Genomic DNA, 23,974 nt, shown 5'->3' with positions numbered 1-23,974 from the left:
TATTTCTACTTAAACTGTATGAGCAAAATCCCAGTACAGGCAGCCATCAGGTGTGATTTAGAGACCATCATGAAGCGAGAACAGAAAGCAGCACTATAGCTCTTATGAAAAATACATTTTCTCAGGGAGATAAAGCTTTTCACATGTTGGAAGAACATTAATAGATTTTTTAATTGAGAAATTTTCTAGTGTTTTAGAACTGAGAAGACATGCTCTCAGAAATCTACAATAGTGAACTTTAAAAGAAATAACAGGGAAAAATGCCTTACCTCATGCCCTGGTGCAGCACCGAGGAGGCCAGGATCCTCAGCCATGGTCTGTAAGGCATCAGCAGGGGGTCTACAAAATGCTTTTCAGTACAGCAGCAGAGTTGTATGTTTGAGACAAAAACATAGTATGTAATAAAAATACTAAGTGTCTTGCCAGTCTGTCATTTCCCACTCCCAGCAGCTTAACCGCACAGAGCATGGGATAGTCCAGGGAGATTTTTCAGGCAGGCTGGGTGCTGCCTGAGACAGCAGAGAAACAGCGTCCTGGAGGCTGTGCCCAAAGCCAGGCTTTCATTAATCCCAACCCCTCACCTTTACCACACTTTGTAGATGTTGCATTTAGGCTTTTTGTGTACATTAGTAACTATTTCTGTGAGTTTGTTTCATCAAGAGACTTAAGGTCACAGATGAAGCCTGCTTCAGCACCGGTACTTGAAGGTGGATCTACCGATTCTTAGATCTGATGTCTACCTGACTTGATCAAAGTCACATAATGTTTTCTTGTCACATTAGCTGGAACTATTTACACTTGGTCAAACCACTCTCTGATTTTGTAACACCGGTAATCAGTAACTAGCAGCACCCTAGCCTGTTAACTCTGCCCACTTTTTTGGTGGGGAAGAGAAAGAGATGGGCTTAACTTTTTTCTAATGAAGAATTCAGCCTGTCTTTCACATATGAGTACTCTAAAATGCACAGCTGAAACAGTTTGGCAAAAACACAAATTCTGTTGTAAGTATACTTGGGTTAATTTTTAACAATTTAGAATAAAGGTCAGAGTTTAAGTCTATAATATCAGTCATTTCTTCTGAAAACCTTTTGAAAACTGTAAGTACCTAATTGTTTTGCCATGAGAATATTTTCCTTTGTCTCAGTTGAACATCAGTGTAATTGCATTTGAGTAACAGTTTGAACTGTGCCTTGTAAAACAAGATTCAAAATGCTTTTTGCAACTGGAAAAATAAATTACTTAAAAATTCTGACACTATAATTGCCCTCTGCTTGGTTATCTCCTGTGATTTTTAATCCTGTTTGTAAACAAAACAAGGACTTATCAGTTTGTCCATATGACCAAGGTGAGCCAAATGGAAGATGCATTTTACATTGAAAATAGGATGCCCCTTTGGGACTCAGGCAAGGCAACTTGCAGAATATTGCTTCCTAGACATTTAAATCCAGATATTTGTGTGCTTTTGTTCTGTTCTTTATTGGTTAGCTAAGGTGCTATGTGGTTTAAAATGAGAAAAATGTATTTGTGGGTTTGTGTAGGTCAAACGGGTCCAAACTCATGTCTCTCAATGCTAGCCTGCCTGCTGTTGTCAGCCACGCTGAATATGCGTGCTTTGATCCACACAGGATGTTCCTGCTTTGTTTTTAAGCCAACCTTGTTCAGCCAAAGTCACATCAGTTGTACTTCATGCATCTGCTTCGTACCTGTAACCTGTACTAAAACTGTCCACACTGTGCACCTTAGTTCTTTGTGCACTGTGTAAAGTGGTTGTCTTCTAGTAACAAGTCTTCTGATCACTTGTCTGTCTTTCTGGTTGCCCGTGGAAATTTAGTGGAGATGACTGGAAGAGGCAGTTGTGATGTTACTGCTAACCAACTTCTTAGCCTGCCATAAATATGTTTCAAACTCAGTGCAGAAGTGGAAGAAGTAAGATCCTGTAAGGAGGGATTTTATTGACCTCTTCCCTGAAATTTCAATGGAAGTTGGAGGTTTATGATTAGGATTCAAGTGTAGATGTTTACATGAGAGCTGGCAGGTCAATCACAACCCGAGGGCAAACTTTTGCATAAATGTATAGTCTCACCGGGCCTGCGCAAATTCCTCAGGTGGTGTGTTACAAAACTTAGTCACAATGTGAATGTGCCGGTAGCGTAAGCTGCCTCTCCTCTTGCTGTTGGCTGAAGAGATACTGGTCAGTGTTGACTGAAGGAGAGGATTTCCTTACAGCTGTGCTATCCTAGGAGGCCAGCTGTGCTCAGGGCTGGCCTGGGCAACTTAGATTAGTGCTCGAGACCATAGTTCTACAAATATTTGAGGTGACATAACACATCACTTGTGCTCAGATGGGCAGGTTTCACTCTCCATCATTTCCTACTCTGCTTTCACCCCCACTTTCTCCTCTCTTATGATCTTGGCTCCACTTCCCTTCCCTTTTGCTTATGTGGGTCTGACACTTGTTGAACCATTCTGTGGGCCAAATCATTTCACTACTTGGAAAGCAATCTTTTTAAGCTGCATTAAATTTCTGCCTGTTTAATGAGTTAAAAAGATTTACAGAAGAGCCTGGAAAGCCCAAGCGTGGAAGAAAGATAAAGCAACAGGAACGCACAACGGAGAACAGGGAGGTGGGAGAAGAGAGCGGGAACACTATTGGTTCACCTTTAGGCACAGAAAAGGTGGTCTAAATTCTAACCTGGATTTAAATGTGGTGTAAAGGCATCTGAGCTGAGTTACACACCTCTGATAATATAGGGTGTTAGTCTGTGTTAGCTTCAGTTCCATTTGACCAAGTGTGACCACAAAAATGTTTTAAAGCTGGGGAAAGCAACCTCAGGAATATAGCTGGAAATAATAATTCTATTTTGTTATTCAGTTAATAATCTTAATAATCCTCCCAGTAAAAATTGGATTGAAATGAATTTTTTCTACCATAATTTATGATTTGAGGGAAGGTAATAACAAGTAAAGGCAAACATTGCCATTTTGTCTTTTGTAATTTTAAGAGGGGCAGTGTGATGTTTCTGATGTCCCAAGAGAAACTTGCACAGAGTTTGCTGGCTGTCTTCTTTTTAGTACCAGAGGAGAAGACCTGTAATTAGCCAGATGATGTTTCCTGCGTATGTTAGTGAAATGCAGGGACTGGTATAGTAAGGGACAGAATCCCATTGCCAACTCCTACGAGCAGAAGAGGACGGACACAGGGGACTGCAATCTTTGTTCTGTTGCTCACCTTTTGCCATCGCAGGTGGGATAGAGTTTGGATAAAGCAGAAATGATTCCCCATAAAATTTTATGCCAAATTGCAAAGGAAGTGCAAAGCTGTATGAGCACAGTTTAGTACTGGTGATTGAACACTGCCTGTATAAACATCTTTAAGCAAAGCAGAAATGCAAACTATTTATATATCATAGTTGATTGACTGAGTTGCTGACCACCTACACTGAATTGTAAAGTATTTCCAGGAGTGCTATAATAATGCATTACACTTCTAGAAACTGAAAATGAGGAGGTAGCTGTAGAAGGAGTTAACACTCATGAATTTGCTAAGAATCAAGTTAGCTAAGAAACACATTTGAGAGGATTAACATTGCTGTAGAAAGTAGTGTTTGAAGAGATTGACTGGGGGGGGTGGGTTGAAGAATGTGAAAGAAAATTCAGTCCTGTTGGTGGGCTTGTCAAGGACAACTTACTTTCCAGCTGTGGCTCCATGAAATGGAAAACATAGAAAAGAGCAGGTGCCACAAGATCACAGCTTGAAAAATGTATCTGAGAGATGAAAAAAGAAGCAGTTAACCTATATCCATCCTGCCTCTAAGGTAGGGTTCTGACTTGCCTTGGTTTTCTTCTGCTTAGCCTGTCAGGCAGAGGGAACTGTATTGAATAACTTGATTTAATGAAGCCTTTGTGGCAATCCTTAGAGAGAAGTCTTCATTAACCTGGTGTTCTCCCTGGTTAACTCATCGTGCTAACCCTCAGATGCGTAGGGGCTTTGACAGGTAAGTATATTCCAAGTTCCCGGAATATATTCATATATATGAATATATATATATTAGGGAAATATGTAAAACATGTAAGAAAGCAGGTGGTTTAGTGCTACCAGAAGCTCTAACCATCAAGTCGAGATGGAGATGACTGAAAGTAGGCAGACAAATAAAGAGGGACGCTTTTGCAAATCTTAGGAGGGGAAGAGGAATGGAGTCTGGTTTGTTTTTATTTAGAACTTAAGTTGATCTGGTGGTTTTGGTGTTATTTTTTCTCCTTCTAATTTTAATGCCAACGTATTAGTCTCCAATACAGTTTCTATTAAAATCAACAGAATTATATTGATGCCAGTAGAATTGGGGAGGGCTCAACAGAACACGTAGGGCAGAACTAAATGTCTTTTTTATGGCTAGTAAGGACAGGCATAGTAGATAAAGACCACAGAGACAGATATGTCAGTCAAAGGTATAGGTCTTCATAGTCCTGTCTCCCACAGTGGTCAGTACCAAATGCTTGTGAAGAAGGCTGAAAAGCTTTATTACAGACAAACTAGCTTGCCCTCAGAACATCTATTGTCACTGTTCTCTGCCTGCTGGTTTTATGCTGCTGACAGCATTCAGTATTTGATGAGAAATCGCTAGCTGTTACATTGTTGACATTCACACCTCAAATTTTCTTGACTAGAATAAAGTTTCTAGGCTTGTAACTTTTGTTGGAATCCAGTTTACATTTATTTAAGGAAGATGCTCAAACATCAAGTATCTTAGAAGGAATCTGATATTTTGCAAACATGGGACAAAAATATTTCTTTTTTTCTTGCGTCTTCTTCAACACTGTAATAGGATCATTGGACAGACTCAGAAACAGACATTGGGATCAATTAAAAAAGGCAATATGAAAAAAGCTGAGAAGCCACATGCAGAGGACAAATTCTGCTGCATTTCCAAGCTGAAGGTACAGAAATATTTTAGCAATCTTTTATGAATATACAACTGTAATTGCTTGTACTTACAGTGGTTTGGTAGAAGTTACAATCTAGACTAAATGAATCAGTAAGTTCTGTTTCTTTCCTTATCTTTAATGCCTTAACCACAGTCAAGCAAGTTTGTAAGCAATCGTGTGTTGCTTTTTATGTCCCTGACCTTTACACTTTGATGTATTGGATTGCTCCTTTGAAGCTCCACTGCTGAATTTGTGTAATCCCTCTATTCTGGCATGTTTACCATTCCGTCTTAAACCTGTGAAATAAGCCTTACTGATTGTGACATGGCAGTAAAAATTGGCTGTTGATGTACCCTAGACTATTCAAGTTGTCAAGAAGCTCTATAAAAGGTTGTAAAATAGCTTGGTTTTAATAGTAATTCAAAGCCCAAATACATTACTTATGCTTTTCAGCATTTGCAGCAGATATATTTAAAAATGCTATTGGTTTTATTTCATAAATTCTGTTTAAGAACCCTAAAGTTAAAAGGATTTAAATAGCACTGCATATATTCATATTTACTTTTTACCGTCAATTGCTACTAGATTCTTGTAAAAAAGACACACTGTTCACTACTTCTGTCTGAAATAACTTGTTCTGGGCTCATGACGTCTACTGAGGTGGGAGAGCAGATATTCGATCAAAGAAAACGGTCTTAGTTCTGCAAGTAATTTATCATTCAGATGAGCAAAGGGTGCGAAGGTCTTTGCAACCTGATCTGGCTGCAGACGTTCTGAGTCCTGCAGATGGCAATCCTGCAGCAGAGGCACGGTGGGAGAGGCTGTGCTGCGGCTGTCTTGGCTGGGGAAATGGGGCTTAAGGTTTCTAAAGACAGTCTTGGTCAATGGGAGCAGGTGAAGAACAAAATCTTTCTTCATTTTTTTTGGTGTAGTGAAGCCATAACTCTGTGGACAAGGATAGATGATGAGATTTGAACTTGTATTTAAACACATACCAGTGGATCAGGACTGTTCACTTGTTTTATCTGAAAGCACATCTTTGGTGGGGAAAATAGCTGTGGAATATTCCTAAATATATAACTTCGAAGTCTTGATGCATTCTCCTCTTTTCTCCTAGGTATTTCTGCTGGCACTATCACTTGCATTTGTTGGTAAAACGATGTCTGGTGCTTACATGAACAGCATGTACACACAGATAGAGAGGCAATTTAATATTCCGGCTTCTTTAGTGGGGATCATTAATGGAAGCTTTGAAATTGGTAATCATGCATTTTAATATTTCTTATTCTTTGAAAATATAATATGTTGTCTGAGCATGTATAAGTGACTCATGTCCACAGCAATCTGTCGATTGCTGTATGGGACAATAGTGACCAAATCTATGCTACCATTTACTGTCTTGGAAAGTAACAGGACAACTTAAATGAGGAATTCAGGATTAAAAGCTGGTTCAGCTAATTTCTGCACTATTGTAAGATATGACAGAGCAACTAACATAATAGAACTACTTTATGAACTTTGTACTGAATCAACTAACAAACCAGAAAGATTTTATAAATGTTTTTTGAAATTAAGGTCATATTTAACATTTTGCAGTTCTTTTAATCAGTGACCTCAAAGTTGGTTGGAGTGGATTGTCTCCTTACTCAAACTCAATAATATTTCAAGGTTTCGTACCTGTACAACTGTAAAGAAAGTTTCCAGTTCTTCTGTTAGTGACCCTTACCTCACCTATCAGTGGGTTTTATTGCCGGTGACAGCCTTCTGTCTTGTCATTGCCACAAAAGCCAAACAAAGGTCTTGATAGCTTCAAACCCATCTCAACAGAGTTCCTCAGAGGATGTGTTTTATACCCTTAAAGTCACAATGTGGATCTTTATTATCCCTGGCTCAGCTGAGGAAATGGTCTGCACAGGCTTATATACACTGGTGGGGAGGGGAGACAAGGCTCCTTGACCTCTTTTCCTGGTCTCTCATATCTGCATGTGCAAGAAGAAGAAACTGTTGGCAATACCGTGCTTGCTGCCTGCAAAGCAGTCTGATGGGGCAGTGCAAAGTCATGATAGGGAGGGAATACCCAGGATATAGTCTTGCTTTTGATAAGGAGGAGACTTTAAGCAATATGAAATGGCCAAGATTAATGAAGTAGTATGAAAAACGCTTACTATTTTAAATAAATTATCCTCTCACATGCACCTTTGTATAACAAGTTGTGGCATTCTTATCTCCAAGGATGTAAAATAACTGTGAATAATCATATTAATATTTGAAATGATTAAGAGTGAGTGTATGTGGCAGACATAAGGAACCTGTTAGGACTGTGTAAGTGTACATCTTTAAGTGTCATTCAAACCACGGGTTCAATACAGTCTGTCTAGCAATCATACATAAAAACGATGTTACCTTCTTTCAGAGCATGATGCTCATCACTCAGAGACATGGTTTTGTTCTCTTGATGAAAAGATCACAAAATTATTAGGTGTATGATTACTAAATTGTTATTTTTATGGGACCTGATTCATAACATGAAGCTTGATGATTTTCTTAGTTGCATAGCAATAAATGAAAAGTATAGAAAATCAACTGATTCTGAAGTGAAAGTAGAGGAGAAGAGAATGAAGATTTTTAACCCATTTGTATTTTTAAATGGTATTAGGTACAAAAATCTGTATTTTTTTCTTCCCCTTAAATTAATATTATTTTCAGTAATACTTTATTACTCCTTTTTTCTCTCTATGTCATCTTATGTTTATTATTTTCAGTACAAAACCGCTTGCATGTATACTTTTGTATTTTCTCACATATTGTAAATTCGAGTATCCTAGGAGAATAACTTCCTAAAACAACTATTATTCTGCAGCCCCTGGGCCTGGTCTCTATGTAAAGTAGTGGGAAATATCTTCTTTACAGAGGTGCAGTCAAAAATCTCTTTCACCATGATCTCTTTTCCATTCTGCCTTCTATTCTCATGTTTTTTCCATGTGGTATAACTCTCCCAGAAAAAGATCATAGATCGGAGGGAATTACCGCATCGTTTAGGCAATTTCCTGTCTAGTCACAGTTTTTACAAGACAAGAAGTAATAGATGTTGAGATAACAAGGTATACTCAAATTTCTGTTGCACTTGAAAAGATATAAAGATGTCTTGGTTTTTAAATAAGGCTGAGGTTCTTTTTGCAGGCAACTTGCTGCTAATAGCATTTGTGAGTTACTTTGGAGCAAAGCTTCACAGACCCAGAATAATTGCTTTGGGCTGCACAATTCTGTCGTTCGGATGTCTTTTGATATCACTTCCTCATTTATTATTTGGAAGGTAAGTATTTTGCTTAGCTCACAGCAGCTTCTGTGATCCTTACTTGCCTCAATCCATAACTTCTCCCACTGAAATAACATTGCTTATTGAGAGAGACATTGCTGAGCATGGGTACGATATGATAATTGTAGAGCAGCTTTGGGTTTTTTGCTTCTGAGATGGCTTCAAAAGTCAGTCATCACTTCCTGAGGAGAGTCACCCCTCTGCTGGGCACCTTGCCCTTGCCTTGCCTTGATCTTTGTGCTACACCTTGTGTGGACTCTCTGTACAAACAGTGGCCTGTGATACTGTCACATTACGCTACTAGCTCTTAACTGCTTGCATGGACAACTCAAGATGATTTTTACAGATGTCTTTGGTCTGGAGCTTGGATGACAGATCATACCTGATTGCTGTGTTGGCAAGGCCTTTACAGACCATAATGATTCTTTAACCACTTTTTCACTATTTTTGCTTGGCTTAAAAATATAATAATTTAGGCTTGTTTATATGTTAATCAGTGAGATATCTTTTGAGAAAAGAAAATCCACTAATCTTGTTATGTTCCAATGTGGTATGGTTCTGATAGCCTTGGTGGCATCCTCTGCTTAGGGGGTAAATTGGATTAAAATGTAAGAAGAGTAGGAAAGAAAATGATACAAGGGATTTCATTAGGGTGTTTCATTGATTTCTCCTGAAGCATCTGTTACAAGATTATGTTAGAGGCTATATAACAGTCTGGATAAAACACTGAGCTGATTCCCTGCTACAGTTCTTTTGTTCCTAGCCTGATTTGTTACTGAGGCTCGGTTAAGTTTTGATGTGGGTTTCCTTCTTCCTATAGCTACATACTCTTCTTATAGGTAGCTTCGTTACAGAAGTACAGATTTATGAGGCGGTTCTGATGTATTTCTTGTTAACTTATACATGCTTTCCTTTGATTCAAACAGGTATCGTATTGAAAGCAGTATTTCACCATGGGCAAATTTTTCAGTCATGCCTCTATGCCTTGTTAATCAAAGCTTGTTCTCTTTACCTACAGAGGAACCATCAATAGGTATGGCTCTTCCTATGTCTACTGATACTTTTTCCTCAGTTTTTATAGTGTTTAACTAAATAGGATTTTATTTTTATTAAAAATTATTTCAGGGTCCTGCTTTTGATCAGATATAAAAACTAGAGGACAATAAACTTCCTAGCCTTCTTGTTTCTTTAGTCTGTGACTCCAGAGTGTACCTTTTTTTCATGCAGTTTTCACAGTATCCAAACAGCTCAGTTAACATGCCTGTCAGTCCGCTTTGGGGAAATATAACACCAGGTTGTTCTCACAAATATTCCTCTTTTTGACTTGAAATGCTATGATACTGTGAGGAGGTGGGAAACATATTTGGACCAAGGGTAAAAGGCATCAGATGCTTTTTTGTTGTACCGCACATGAAAGAGAAGAATGAGAGAGATAGAACAAAAAGTAGACCGCACTTCTTTTTAGAGAAAAGAGAAAATAATTTAAACTAGGCTGAAACTTAACTAGGAGACTGAAACATGTATATGCACTAGCAATATGCATATAAAGTAACTACTATGAAGTCAAAAGGCTCAGAGGCAACTATTAAATGATCACATACAAAATCCTCACACTGAGGATGGGATTAATCTCCTGAGCCTTTAGCTACCTGAAAGGGAAGCATGTAGTCTGAACCATCTCTTTAGGCTCCCTTGGTAGTTGGTCAAAAGAGACTACAGAACTCTCGCAGAGCGTGTCCCTTGCAAGGGACATTCATGCTCTTTACTTTAGGGTGGGTCGGCTTACCTCCCGGATGCGCCTACCAGCCATTGGAAATGTAGATGATTGGTGGATGGCAAAAGTTAGGTGAGAGTAATCACACAGTTAATTGTTATATTTTGTGGTGGTGTTCCATCGATGTGTACTAAAGCTGAATCACACTGCTGTAATATTGTATGTACACAGTGACATCAAACCATAGTGTTGTACTGTAGTTTTCTGTGTCTTCATTTAGTAACGGATGTGGCTTCCAAGCTTTCCAAGACTGTATGTTACTTACGGCATTAATTTTTCCATCTTCACAATGAAAAGTTGAGAAAAACGTATACTTAATAGTACTTAGTATTAATCTTTCATTTGAAGATTTCAGATACTGTTTTTCTTCATTTTATAAATGCACAAATTAAGGTACAGATAGGTAAAGCATTTTCTTCTAAATTATACAGCTATTCAATGTACACACTAGAACCCATAGGTCCTCAAGCCTATGACTATACTTGGGTAAGGTGATTGTTTCTCTGTTAGTTTATGGACAAGCAAAACTGTGATGTTCACACATATGAGTCTGTCTCCTGTGTGATGCAAAACTGGTTTGAATTTGACCACATCTGAGTGCTGAGATGACAGCAATCTGACACTGATACAGGAGATCCTGACTTGATCTCTGAACAGTAATGCTTTCATTTAGAAAGTTGTCAGTTGCTGCTAACAAAGCTGGTTTTTATTTGCCAACAAATTGGCACTGAGAAGTCTCAGCATGACAAAGTGGGCCATAGAGAACGGTGGAATCTGAAGCAGACTGTATGGCATGAAGAAATCCAAGGTCAGGGAGAGAAAGAAGGTACTAAAGGTCATCATAATTCCTGATATAACTCTCCTGATGTGGGACAAACAGGATTGTGCTGCAGCACAGTATTCTTCTGTTGAGTTATGCAAGAGGACAGATGTGAATAAATGAGTGCTAGATCCCCAGATAGATTCAGCAGGTTGCCCAGATATATTGTTATGGATCTTGATTTCGACTGAGAGTTGTATAAAGGTCACAGTGAGTCAAAAACTTCCCAGAGTAGCGCCCAGATGGGCAGATTGCGGGCTGTGTTACAGTGGACGCATGCTCAGGGAAGCACTGACCTTCTGAATTACAAAGGTATGATGGAGGTAGAAAACCTTTTGTAACATTCGGTGATATGCACCAATTATGGTAGAATTTGTATATTATTTGCTAAATCAAAACTTGCATTGTCCTCAAGATGTCCCCAATCTGAAATTGAATACCTGAACAGATAACATCAAGACAGATGAAATTTCTGGATAGGGAGGTCATTGATGTGCAAGGCAAAAATCTAAGGCTAGAACAGAGCTTTGAGGTAAGAGTCTAAGCTGGGGTTTCCAGGTAAAGAGGACTGTTGTACAGAGCACTGGCTGAACCAGATGATGATTTAGACATGGATGAATTTACTCTCCATGTGCATTTCTGGGGGCTTATGAATATTAGCAAACTAGAAGCTAGTAGTCTGTATCAAGGCAAAGAAATTGGAAAACTCAGAAATCTCATTCCATGCAAAGGTAGAACAGCTCCATTTCTTCTGCACTAGCATGCTTTTCTTGGAAGCAAATGGTGGCACCTCACTGTGAAACGAGGAAGTCTTCTGGTTTATTTCAGACAATGTTCTTATAATCAAATTAAAATGTACAGGCTTTATGCAACAATTACCTGAATCATTGCAAAAGACTCCTAAATTTCAGAGAAATGGTCATGCTGTTCTTCCCAGCCCACTCTTCCACACTGCCCAGGTCTCTCTGTAAGATAGCTCTCCCTCCTGATGTGTCCACCTCACCCACTCAGTTTGGTATCATCAGCAAACGTGGTGAGAGTGCTTTCACTTCCACCATCCAGATCATTTAGGAAGATGTTGCATAGCATGGGGACCAGTATCGGTCCCTTGGGGACCCCACTTGTGACAGGCTGTCAGCCTGAGTAAAAGCCATTGATCGCCACCCTCCAAATGTGACCCATGTGTCTATTTCCCACCCATTTCGAAAACTGTCCTTCCAGTCTGTATCTTGCCAGTTTGTCCAGGAGGAGGCGGCTGTGGGAAACAGTGGTAAATGCTTTGCTGAAATCCAGATAGACAACATCCCCTGCCCTCCCCATTTCCACAGAAAGTATTACTTTGTTGTAGAAGGCCATCAGGTTAGTCAGGCATGATTTTTCATCCCTTCATCACTGATGTTTGGGCACTGTTTTCTCTCCACTGACATGAAAATGGCAGTTTTGCTGAGGAAAATGAATAAAGCAGGGAGGGCCTGGGTTATGCCGTGGTTGGACTGCCAGGTGAATGGACAAGCTATGGCATGGAGAGGGATGGGATTTAAACTCTACTCCAGCAACTGCAACATCTTCTTCCAGTTCTGGAGCCTTTCAAGTATCACGACTACTTATTTCCCTCTTCTACAGGACAGACCTACCCATCGAAGTGTTAGCTGTTAGTCAATTCTTCATCTCTAGAATTTAATTAATAGTTGGAATTTAAAACATTAATTCTGGCTTCTAATTTTATTCACAGAATGTGTAAAAGAGCCTGGGTCCTTGCTGTGGATATTTGTGATGGCTGGAAACATAGTACGAGGAATAGGTGAAACTCCTATCATGCCTTTAGGCATTTCATATTTGGAGGATTTTGCCAAAGCAGAGAATTCACCTTTCTACCTGGGTAAATCTACGTATTGTTATAACTCCCCTACCCCAAACACACACACACACACACATAAACAAAAGCAAAAGAGAGGGTTATTATGACTCTCTTAAGTCCAATAAAGGGAGAGAGAAGACAGACATTACTGCCGTGTCAAAATAGTAATACTGTACAACTTGTAATTTAACTAGAGATGAACTTGTTGAAATGAGGCTATGTTTAGGTGCAAAAATCTATTCAGTAGGGCTGTCCTAAACATATATAATAATTCCAAGGAAATAATTGTGTTCAGGTTCTAATTTAGTATGTTTTCTCCTTTTCATACTTTAGGATGTCTACATACAGCAACTGTAATTGGCCCCTTCCTTGGTTTCTTATTGGCATCATTCTGTGCAGAACTGTTTGTTGATCTGGGATCAGTAGATCCAGGTAATGATTGAATATACAAAATCTTACATATAAATTAGTAGGCATGATGGTGTATTTATCAACACTAAAAGATGTTTCTTGCTAATATTAGCTGTCTTCATTTTATCCAAGTTTGCTGGTGTTTCTTTTAGAATGGAAAATCTGTGTATAATATTCAATTCAATGAAAGGCCTGAATTCACACATACACAAATTAATCTACATATAAATTATTTGATGAACAATTGTGTCATCTGGCTTAACATAGGAAAGGGTTAGAATTAATTTAATACAGCACACTGAAATTTGCCAGAAAATTAGCAACATAAGAAAAGAAAATTGGAGACTATTCTCTTTCATCAGCCTCATTTTAAGAACCTTTAAAAAGCTTTAAATATATCACATCAGAGGTGACTAGAAAAACACACAATAACAGCAAAGAATGTTTCTGAACTAATATAAGATGTGTGGTTTTGTGGTTTTTTGTTTTTGTTTTTCTTAATAGAGGACATAACTATAACAGCTACTGATGCCCGCTGGGTTGGAGCATGGTGGCTGGGCATTTTGATTTGCGCATCACTGAATCTTCTCGCAGGAATACCTTTTTGGTTTTTGCCCAAGTCACTTGTGAAGGAAGGAGAAACCAATGAACCTGAGGAGATGAGTAAAAAAAGTGTAGTGTTATTGCAAGAAAATGATAAAAATGAAGCCAAACAGACCATGTATGAAATTGCTAAAGGCAAGTTATATTGTATTTTATTTCCTTCCTAATTTAGTTGTTACAGTGAACTATGTCTGTGTATTTTTGTGAGGAAAGATAGGTCCAAGGTATGAAATGCATACTCTGTTTTTTATCTCTCGGTAGCACAAAGTATTTGCACAGGGATTTGGAATGGTTTCTTACAGAGGAAGAAACCTAATTTCATAGATCCAGGTTCTGAATTCACTTCTTTCCCTCTCTTGCATTTCAGATGGATGTAGATCTGCAGCTTTTCTTTTGTGGTAGAGGATTAATACACTGAAATCTGGTTAAGAATATTACACCTCAGTGAGCTGTGGACAAGTTGCAGATATTAGTTGCTTGTGCCTCACATTCACTGTGCAGAAAAGCAGAAAACCAGCACAAGTCTTGTGTATTTCTTGAGTCCAATTTAAAGCCATAAAAGGGAATTGACAGGTGCTTAAGTGTCTCATAAACATTTAATGGCTGTTGAACAAGGATCTATTTAACTTACATGTATTCATGTTGTCGTTGGCAACATTCACATCCGTGGTCTTTCAGATCTATGTATCTGTAGGAAGCTATTTTTTTCCTTCCATTTTTTGTGCTAGTTGGAAACATAAGTGAATAAAATATGTCAAAGGCTATGATCTTCAGAGTAGTCTCATGATTCTGTATACCCAGCTCAGGGCCCTTTGACAGGATCTTCATTTTCTGAAAGTAAGTGCCAAGTGCCAGCTACCTCTCCATGGTGTTTCAATCTGAGTCCTGCAAATTCACCAGACTCAGAGTGAGTACTCAGATCTTCAACTTCATTTGATACTCAACTTCATTTTGATAAATGCAGCATCTTTCTCTACTGTCATGTAGCCTTAAATGAGTCCATGAATAAAGTACTGCTCTAGTGAGGAAAGGTCCCTAGCTCAGACTGTGGGTCCTAGTACTCGAGAGTCCTTTTAGAGCTTATGTTTTCATCACCATTCCCTCCTTGGGTTGGTGCAAATATCTTGAATTAAGAATCTTTTCATTTCACAGAATGGTTGAGGTTGGAAGGGACCTCTGGAGATCACCTGGTTCAACCCCCTGCTCAAGCAGGACGACTTAGAGCCAGTTGACCAGGACATGTTCAGACAGCTTTTTAATATTCCCAAGGATTTCAAGTTGAATATTGAAGTATTTATAGTTAAAATTAATCACTTCCTCAGAAATCTCTGATTATAAACTGCATGGCATATATAAACAATACAGCCTATTTATAGTGCTTAGGATATTTGACTTATTTTTGCAAGACTTTCATACAGATCCTCTTCTAGTAAGATACTTGCCTACCTCTGAAAGATATATATCCTTCCTGGGTGGTGCCCACTTTCAATGAAGCACGGTCATTTTTTTACAGATACTTACATTTTTCTGCAGAGTTTCTTGACAATAGCTCAGGATATTAATTAATAGAGAACGTTAGACAAAGAGGAATTGTGGGGGTTTTTTTTATGATTCAGATCCTGACTTAACAGGCATTACGCGGAGAAAAGACCTGTGTAAATTAGTTTCTCTGCTTACTTGGCTGAAGGCTGGTGGATCCAGACTTTGAGACTGCGGTGGGAATAACTGTGGTCATCTCCCTCTTCAGGCCTCTTCTGCCGTATCACTGACAGTAGCAATAGCTAAAATCACTAATCAGGTCTCTAGGGGACACTGTCACAGCTGTCTAATTCATTTGCACCCCGTCCTCCTTGTACTCCCTTTGCATGCCAGGTGCAGGATGCTCTGAGGGCATGGGATGAGGCAAAAAGGAGTATGAATGGTGGGAGTGTAGCTGCTGCTGCAAATCTGTACGTAGAAACTTCAGTCATTATACAGCTAAAAAGTTTCAGGAAACTTTTACAATAAGATTATTACTGTGAATTTTTTTTTTTTAATAAGCAACAGCATGCGCGAGTGTGCGTGAGCGTGTGCAGTTATCTTTGTCTAGAAGAGACACATTGGTGTAGCTTGGGCTAAACATGAAATCTTTGGCCTGTGGTGTCTGGCAAAGCACAAGAATTAACCTGATCCGGTTAAGGACCACTTCTGTTTCCCTCTTCCCCCCACAGCCACATTGAGCAATAGCTGATTAATTTCATAAAGCATCACACTAAGTCATCACATTATTTCATTCTAGATTTCATCCCGTTCCTCAAATCTCTGTTTCGCAACCCAGTTTATATGTTATTTATATGCATAACTGTGTTACAATTCAGCGCCTTTGATGGCATGATATCCTTCATGCCCAAGTATTTGGAACAGCAGTTTGGAAAATCTGCATCGGATGCCATCTTTTTAATTGGTACGTTTGCATTTTACTTTGCTGTGTTCTACCAAGTGATGTTGCTATGCAAATTCTCTCTATTCTTATACATAATTTTTTATATATATATATATTCATGTTTCCTTGTATACATGTATATATTAAGGTCAAATGCTTCTACAAATGAGAGATTCCACACTACAAAGCATTTCTAAATGATCATGCATTTTCTGCTAAGCATCTCCTGATTTTCTGTGCAGAATTTAATAATATACTTCCCATGTTTTGAATTGGCCCAGAAAGTTCAGCTGATGTAAAACTTGCACCACTGATCTCAAAGACAGTATGCTAATTTGCATGAGGAGAGCATGGACTCAATTATCTTGATTATATTGATTTAAAAGTGTACCGTAACGTAGAAGGTAGATTTCATGTTAATGAAAATGACATAGCTAGAACTCTTAAGACGTAGATGGGTTGAACCTATGCACAGCTAAAATTGCCAGTGATCTTCCCCGCTTTCCGTCCTCTCCACTCTACAGGTGTTGTCTTGGGCCTTCTTAAAGCCTCAGATCCTCTTTCATATGCAGAACTCTGTGGAAGGAAAGCACTGACCAAATAGCTGTCTATTTTGTCTCTTCTTTATCAGCTTGTCTTTTTTCATGAATGAGGACAAGAAGGTGTCATGCATTGGGAAATGGTAATGGCAAGTAGTTGTAGCACAAAGCACATATCCTGAAACTGTAGGAGCCTTTCTATGGTTCCAGTTTATCATGTCTTAAATTCTCAGTTCCCTTGTTTAACAGCGATGACTTAATTAGACTAGAATTTATCCAATCATTACAGAAGAAACATCTTAAAATATGTCTAGCCCTACCCTGTTCCTTAACTCAGTGCTCATCTTTCACAGTAGCTGCACCATTTTCTTTAAAACCTGCCACACAGAATGTCCCAGACATTATGAGTATTACTGTCGCCCTCTCTTACCTGTGTTTTGAAGCTGTGCATCCAAAGGCATGTAACTGTAATACATCTTATTTGCGTTGACATTGCATTGCTGGGGTGTTTTTAGACAGCTACTTCCTAAATGTCTTTCAGTCAGTCTTTGTTTCATTAAAGTATCAAACAGCAAAGCATGAGAGCATATTCAGAATTCTCATATCAAAACTGGAAGTCTTCTGTGATGCTCAGTGTGCACCAAGATGTGTTCCACTAGCTTATCTTCCTGTTGAGCTGCTCACTTGGGTAGGGAGGCTGTATTGAAACCCTAACTTTTGTTTGGTTGGTTGGTTTTGGTTTGTTTTTCTTTTTGTTTTGTTTTGGAACTAGATTGCAACTCCAGATTGCAATTTTCCAATGAATCATTTCAGTCTTACCCTCTAGCTTGTTCTCCAAGCAGTTCGCAACTGCTATTGACTTTGGCAGATATTTTGGGTGTGCAAGGGAACTAACAGAGACCCATTTCTGACTGTAGAGAAAATATTCATTCACAGGCACTATATGAGTCTTGCCAAACTCAGTCTTCCCTTATAAGTAGCTTTAATGGTCTCCTCCTTTATTTTAACATGGAAGTTTCACTTGTTTAAATAGGTGTTTACAACTTACCAGTTATATGCGTTGGGTATTTTTTTGGAGGCTTATTCATGAAGAAATTCAAGATAAATATCTATCAGGCTGCGAACATAGCGTTTTGGGTATCTTTACTGGAATACCTTCTCTACTTTGCTGCCTATTGGACTGTCTGTGATACTTCACCAGTAGCTGGCCTAACAGTTTCCTATGAAGGGTATGTTCTTTAAGACACAAGACGACTTAAATCTTAAGACACTGAAATGATTTTGTCAAGAATCAGCCAGGGACTCCATGGTTTTACAACGTTTTAGTTTAATGATCTAAATTATCAAGGCTTTTACTTGCATGAAAAAATAGGTCTATCTGTTATCAGGGTTTTAGACAATAAAGTGTTTTTAAAAAGATATCCACATCAAGACTCATGCAATTGCATGTTCACATTAATTCTATTACTAATATAATTATACATTCAAGTCATGTAACTGCAGGTAAAAATAAGTTGTTGATGGAATTAGGCATGTATGAATGCAATTTCAGAATTACAGAGGGGCAAACCCCTTTATCTTACACTGGTTTACTGGAATTTCATTGCTATTGAGTTATCAGAAGATATTTTATCTAGAGTTTATTGATTTGAAGCCTGCCATTAATCGTTGGGAGGGGTTGTGTGTCTGTAAAATGCACATGTAGGTATATGTAATGCTTATAGACCATCAAGAACATACATGCCACAGATGAGAAGAATGCTGTAGGTTATGCATACTTATCCATGATTTGATAATACTAATATAATGTAACATAACATCCTCTAGAAAGATGGAAAGGCATGACTCCAGGATAGGAGCATCTAGGATTGTGTCCTGGATCAACACTTGAGTTAGAATAGAATCTTAACCATTACAAAGGGTTATTGTAGGTATTTCATTACTGAAATATTTACTAATCTTCTAAATGTATTTCAGAATAGAACAAGTTTCATATGCAGAAAATACTCTGCTTGCTGGCTGCAACAGAGATTGTGATTGCCCACTTAAAATATGGGACCCTGTTTGTGGGAACAATGGAATCACTTATGTGTCACCATGTCTTGCTGGGTGTAAAGCCTCAAGAGGAACTGGAAGAAATGTGGTAAAGCATACATTTTATTGTGCTGTAACTATGAAATATAGCAGATGAGAGATATCTGTATCAATACAGGATGGGAAATATCCACGCGTGTACATTTAATTGGATATAGAAGGTGATAAATAGAGTTGGATAAATTCATTGAGTGGTAACAGAAATTCTAAACTGAACATGAAAATTAGTTTAATTTTAAATTAAAGAACATGATGAAGAAGCCTCCTTTTATTCTAATAATCTAAGCAATCTTAAATGCTCAAAATGGAGTGAGAAATTGTTCTCAGGGTATGACCAGTTGGAAAACTCAGTGCAGAAGGACATTTCAGCCAAAATGAAATTCTACAGCATGCACTTGATAATCTCTTTTACTGTGTAGATTTGAACAAGTAACCAGGTATTATAGAACTTTATTATCTTAATTAATAAGACATTTTCCATTAAAAATTATAAGTTCTAATTAGATTGAAAACAATCAAAAATGAGTTCAATGAAACCCAAAATCATAGAGATTTTAGAAAGGCTCTGTACTTTACAAATATTTTAGAGAAGTATTAGATGATAGTAAGGGCCAGACACTGATGCCCCCACTCACCCTGGCTGACATTTAGGAGCCCTTATTCTGGCAATAGTCTCAATTATTTCAGTAGAAGCAAGTGTTTGAGAGAGAATATTGCAACCCAGCCTCAATCAAACATCTCTGGTTTCTTCTCTTCCGGCATATGAAAGACCACAGACTAGCTTATGGAAAAGAGGGTCAGATCTGTTGGCACTGGAAGGACCTCATAACCAGGCTGTGCTGGGAAATATGAGGGCTCTTTTGATCACGGCCTCCTTGAGGAAGCATAGTCCCAGCTGCATAAGAAGACCATAGCTCCCTCCCACTCCCTAACCCCATACGCCACATACAGATGATGGTTGGACCTCTGCCTGGCAGAGGGAGAGAGGCCGCAGTGCTCATGTGTAAAATACTCGAGTGAGCTGGGTGCCAACTGTGCAAGTTTCACACTTGGTCTGTGAGTTTTGACAAGTCTGTGTGATTAAAACACTCTTTTGACAGGTATTTGAAAACTGCACTTGTGTTGCAACCTCAGGGTTTTCATCTCAAAATGTCTCTGCAATTCTGGGCCAGTGTGATGGAGAAGAAAACTGTGACAAGATGCTTCATTATTTTTTAATATTGTCATTAGTCTGCAGCTTCATTTTTTCTTTAGCTGCCATGCCTGGGTACATGGTCTTAATAAGGTACAGTAAAATGTCCTTATCTTAAGAAACCTGCTGGAGATTTTATTCTGAGGTCAAACACTCTCGGGAATTAAAAGTGTGTTAGTTTGTGTATGGGGAGATGAAGAATAGAAAGATCTTACGTCATTTCCGTGCTGTGTTAAGGTTTAGTGTCATGTCAGCTTTCTAACTTATTGCTGCTTCTGGCTATCACCTGTATCCTGAATTAATGTTGGACCACCGAGTCAGTGCACTGAAATCTTGAGCTGTGCTATACCCAGGTGTTTACTGATCACATCAACATGGTGTTGATTAAGGCACAGCTATCTTGCACTTTGTGTTGTCCTCTGTCTACATGGATGATACCAGGACAATAATGCTTCCTTTTGTGATTTGTCACTCCTAGTTAAGAAATTTCAGTAAACATCACCTAATGAGGATGAGAGCACACTTTCAACCAGTGCTCTAATCAGAACAGTTTGGACCTAATGTGATGAAGAGTTTGATTGAAAAAAAACAGAGGTAAGCATTTCTTATTAATGTCACCTCCACTAATTGATGTACAATGTAATTATCATACAGGTCTCTAAAGCCTGAAGAAAAGTCATTTGGAGTGGGTATCCATGGACTAGCTTCAAGAGTATTTGGTAAGAAAAGCTCTAACACGCTTCAGAAGCACAGTTAGGTCTGATCTAGAATTAGACAAGGATCACATCAGGGCTATGGGCATGACACATGAATCTACTTCTATGGAATGCCTTTGTCAGGAAGAATTTGGGATTTTTTACAGATCTAAGCAGCACGGCAAATTAGAACAGCTTTCAGTTTGCATTTATTTATATGGGGTAGTAGGCTAACTACATCTGCTGCTCATCTGAAAGCCATTTTACATTCCTTTGCTTTTGTTACACGTTTATTGAACACAACACTCACTGACGAGAGAAAATGTTGAGTTTTGAATAGGACGCACAGCCCATTTATAGGATGTATATATTGTTAAACAGTCAACAGGAAAGAAAATCTTTGGTTCAGGGCAGGTGGCTAAGGAAGAGAGAGAACATAAGAAATACAGAGAACATGGTTCATGCTGCAAGAGGACAGGACAGATGGAGTAGGTGAGAAGCAGCGTAGGTTCTATAGTATATATGCTAATCGGAAGAAATATGCTGTTCACAAAAACATTGCTAATATTCTTTTTAGCTGGAATTCCAGCTCCCATTTATTTTGGAGCTTTGATAGATACCACTTGCTTGAAGTGGGGTACTATGACTTGTGGTGGAGAAGGAGCATGTAGGATGTACGACATTGTCACGTACAGGTATATTTTCTACTTTATTTTGATTTCTCCTTCTTGATGAATTATTATACGCATAGAGATACAATTTTACGCTCTTTATCTTTTCCTAGTAGACAAACTGCTCCTGTGTTAGAGGTTTGACACAACACTTTTCTTTGGCATTGGCTTTATTTGTCAAGTGCAAACTTTGCCACAGATGTTGGAACACCCTTTGAACAGAAATGTTCTGGTGCCGTAATTACATTCACTAATGGCCTTTCACGAGAACAGACCTTAAAAAAATGAATTCTGATAACAAAGTTAAAAGCAGTGAGACTTTGTGGGAAAATTATTGTTGGTTGTTTAATGACTGACTATACAATATCTTTGAAATGGTTGAAATAGTATTTGAATTAAAGTAGAGGAGAAATTTATAGAGAAGATACTGTTACCCAAGTTGGAAATTGGCCCAGGATACTATGCCTCATGCTTTTGTAGTCCTTTAAGGAGCACTGTGGGAATTTTGAAGAGTCGTCTTCTTGAACTAATGGACTCAGGCTGATTCCTTTTACTACTGTGGTGAGGTTGATTTGGAAGAAGAATACTAGCTCATGAATACCCAGAAGTTTTACTCAGGTGGTCTGAGCTGCCCTTTTCAGGGCTTTCTCTTTTCCCTGTGGAGAAAGCCATAAGGGTACCAGGTAGCTAACTTTGCTGGCTAAATTAGTTGCCTGAAGTTGGGTAATGTAAATAGCCATTTCACTGACGCTGACATATTCACTGATTTATCTTCTCTGAGATCCAAAAGGATCAGGGCACAAGCTTTAGAGCAGCTGGGCAACTGTCGCAAAACAATGTATGCTGAATAGTTTTGCTATTTTTACATGAAGGCATATATTTAATGAAGCTCATCCTTTATTTCAGGTGGCTCTATCTTGGCCTGCCAGCAATATTACGTGGAGTGTCCTATATCCCAAGTGCACTAATTCTCCTTATTTTAAAGAAGAAACTTAAATCTGAAAGCCAAGTCTTATTAAATGCACCAGTAGAAATGCAGGATAAAGAACAAGAAGCATTGAAATAGCATTTTGAAACAGGACATATTGTGACAAATCCTTGAAGTGTAAATTTTGGATATATCCTTGTGAAAGATTTCATACTTTAACTAGTGAACACTTGGAAAGAGATTAATAGTATTACACATAGTTGTATCATAATTGTATTATAAAACTATCAATTCATAAACAGAAGTTACAGGAAAAATGTGTTTGGTGCAAAAGAACAAAATGTGTTTGGTGCAAAAGAACAAGGAGTAGAAATCAGAAATGCAAGGTTTGAGTTACCTGAGCAAAGGGCTATGATGCAGAAACATATGTTTTCAGTCCTTGTTTCAGTAAAGATAGTGAGAATTTTGCAACTGACTCCAGTGATGCCAGATTTCATCCTGGAATCTCCAATGGCTTCTGCCACAGCCTCTCTCATTGACTGTAGACAGGATTTGTAGGTTCTTTGGACCTGAGTTTTCCATAAATTTATTTAATTTTACTGTTAGTTCTTTCAGGCCAGGACTGTTTGTTATTCTGCATAGTGTAGGTGGTGAATATATTGGGAACCTGGTTTATGACATGGCCTGGGTGCTGTGGTAATAATAACAAATAAAAAAAAAAGACATTAAAAAAATGCAGTGTTATGGTGATGTTTTAAGGTTTGCACAGACCATGGACAAGGAAAAGTTCTGAAGATTCGTAACTTCAGTTGCATTCACTCTAGAGGCGAATAACTCATACATTAAGCATGATAGAATGATACTTGTGAGTATTTTGCGCATCATATTGCTGTCTGCTAAACCCTATGCCTTCTTGTGTCTTGTCAAATTATTCTTTGAGTGATACTGTCATGGTTTAACCCCAGCTGGCAACCAAGCACCACCCAGCTGCTCGCTCACTCCCCCCTGGTGGGATGGGGAAGAGAATCAGAAGGATAAAAGTGAGAAAAATCATGGGTTGAGATTAAGACAGTTTAATAGGTAAAGCAAAAGCCACGCACACAAGTAGGGCAAAACAAGGAATTCGTTCACCACTTCCCATGGGCAGGCAGGGGTTCAGCCATCTCCAGGAAAGCAGGGCTCCATCATGTGTAACAGTTACTTGGTAAGACAAAACGCTGTAACTCTGGACATCTCCCCCTTCCTTCTTCTTCCCACAGCTTTATATATGCTGAGCATGACATCATATGGTATGGGATATCCCTGTGGTCAGTTGGGGTCAGCTGTCCCAGCTGTGTCCCCTCCCAACTTCTTGTGCACCCCCAGCCTCCTCGCTGCTGGGGTGGGGTGAGAAACAGAAAAGGCCTTGACTCTGTGTGAGCACTGCTCAGCAGTAACGAAAACATCCCTGACTTATCAATACTGCTTTTAGCACAAACCCAAAACATAGCCCCATACTAGCTACTGTGAAGAAAATTAACTCTATCCCAGGCAAAACCAGAATAGGTACATAACTGTAGTCATCCATGTTCTCTTCTTGGTCTTTGTCCAATATTTATTTCCCTTAGATGTGATGCTACAATGAATGTAGTATCCATTTGGGGTTCACTGACAGTGAGCTGTTGTCCTAGGATATCTTAAATATCTCAGGAATATCTCAGGGAAAAAACCATATAGAAACCCCTGCTG

The 23,974-nt window shown here is 38.7% G+C and overlaps 1 protein-coding gene across 1 annotated transcript; it reads left to right on the top strand.

Annotated features, from left to right (window-relative positions):
* Window positions 1–4,875: 4,875 nt before the first annotated feature.
* On the top strand, window positions 4,876–22,551 carry SLCO1A2 (solute carrier organic anion transporter family, member 1A2). Its single transcript, XM_010281717.1, has 14 exons — window positions 4,876–4,935; window positions 6,041–6,182; window positions 8,104–8,236; window positions 9,166–9,272; window positions 12,566–12,712; window positions 13,025–13,123; window positions 13,607–13,840; window positions 15,984–16,148; window positions 17,700–17,895; window positions 18,644–18,809; window positions 19,861–20,045; window positions 20,607–20,671; window positions 21,225–21,342; window positions 22,225–22,551. The coding sequence occupies exons 1-14, from the start codon at window positions 4,876–4,878 to the stop codon at window positions 22,382–22,384; spliced, it is 1,977 nt and encodes a 658-aa protein (XP_010280019.1). The 3' UTR covers window positions 22,385–22,551.
* Window positions 22,552–23,974: the final 1,423 nt, after the last annotated feature.

The sequence above is a fragment of the Phaethon lepturus genome, unplaced genomic scaffold (assembly GCF_000687285.1).
Source record: "Phaethon lepturus isolate BGI_N335 unplaced genomic scaffold, ASM68728v1 scaffold46782, whole genome shotgun sequence".
Lineage (NCBI taxonomy): Eukaryota > Metazoa > Chordata > Aves > Phaethontiformes > Phaethontidae > Phaethon > Phaethon lepturus.
Note: the sequence above shows the minus strand (reverse complement) of the source record. Positions and strands in the feature narration are given on the sequence as shown.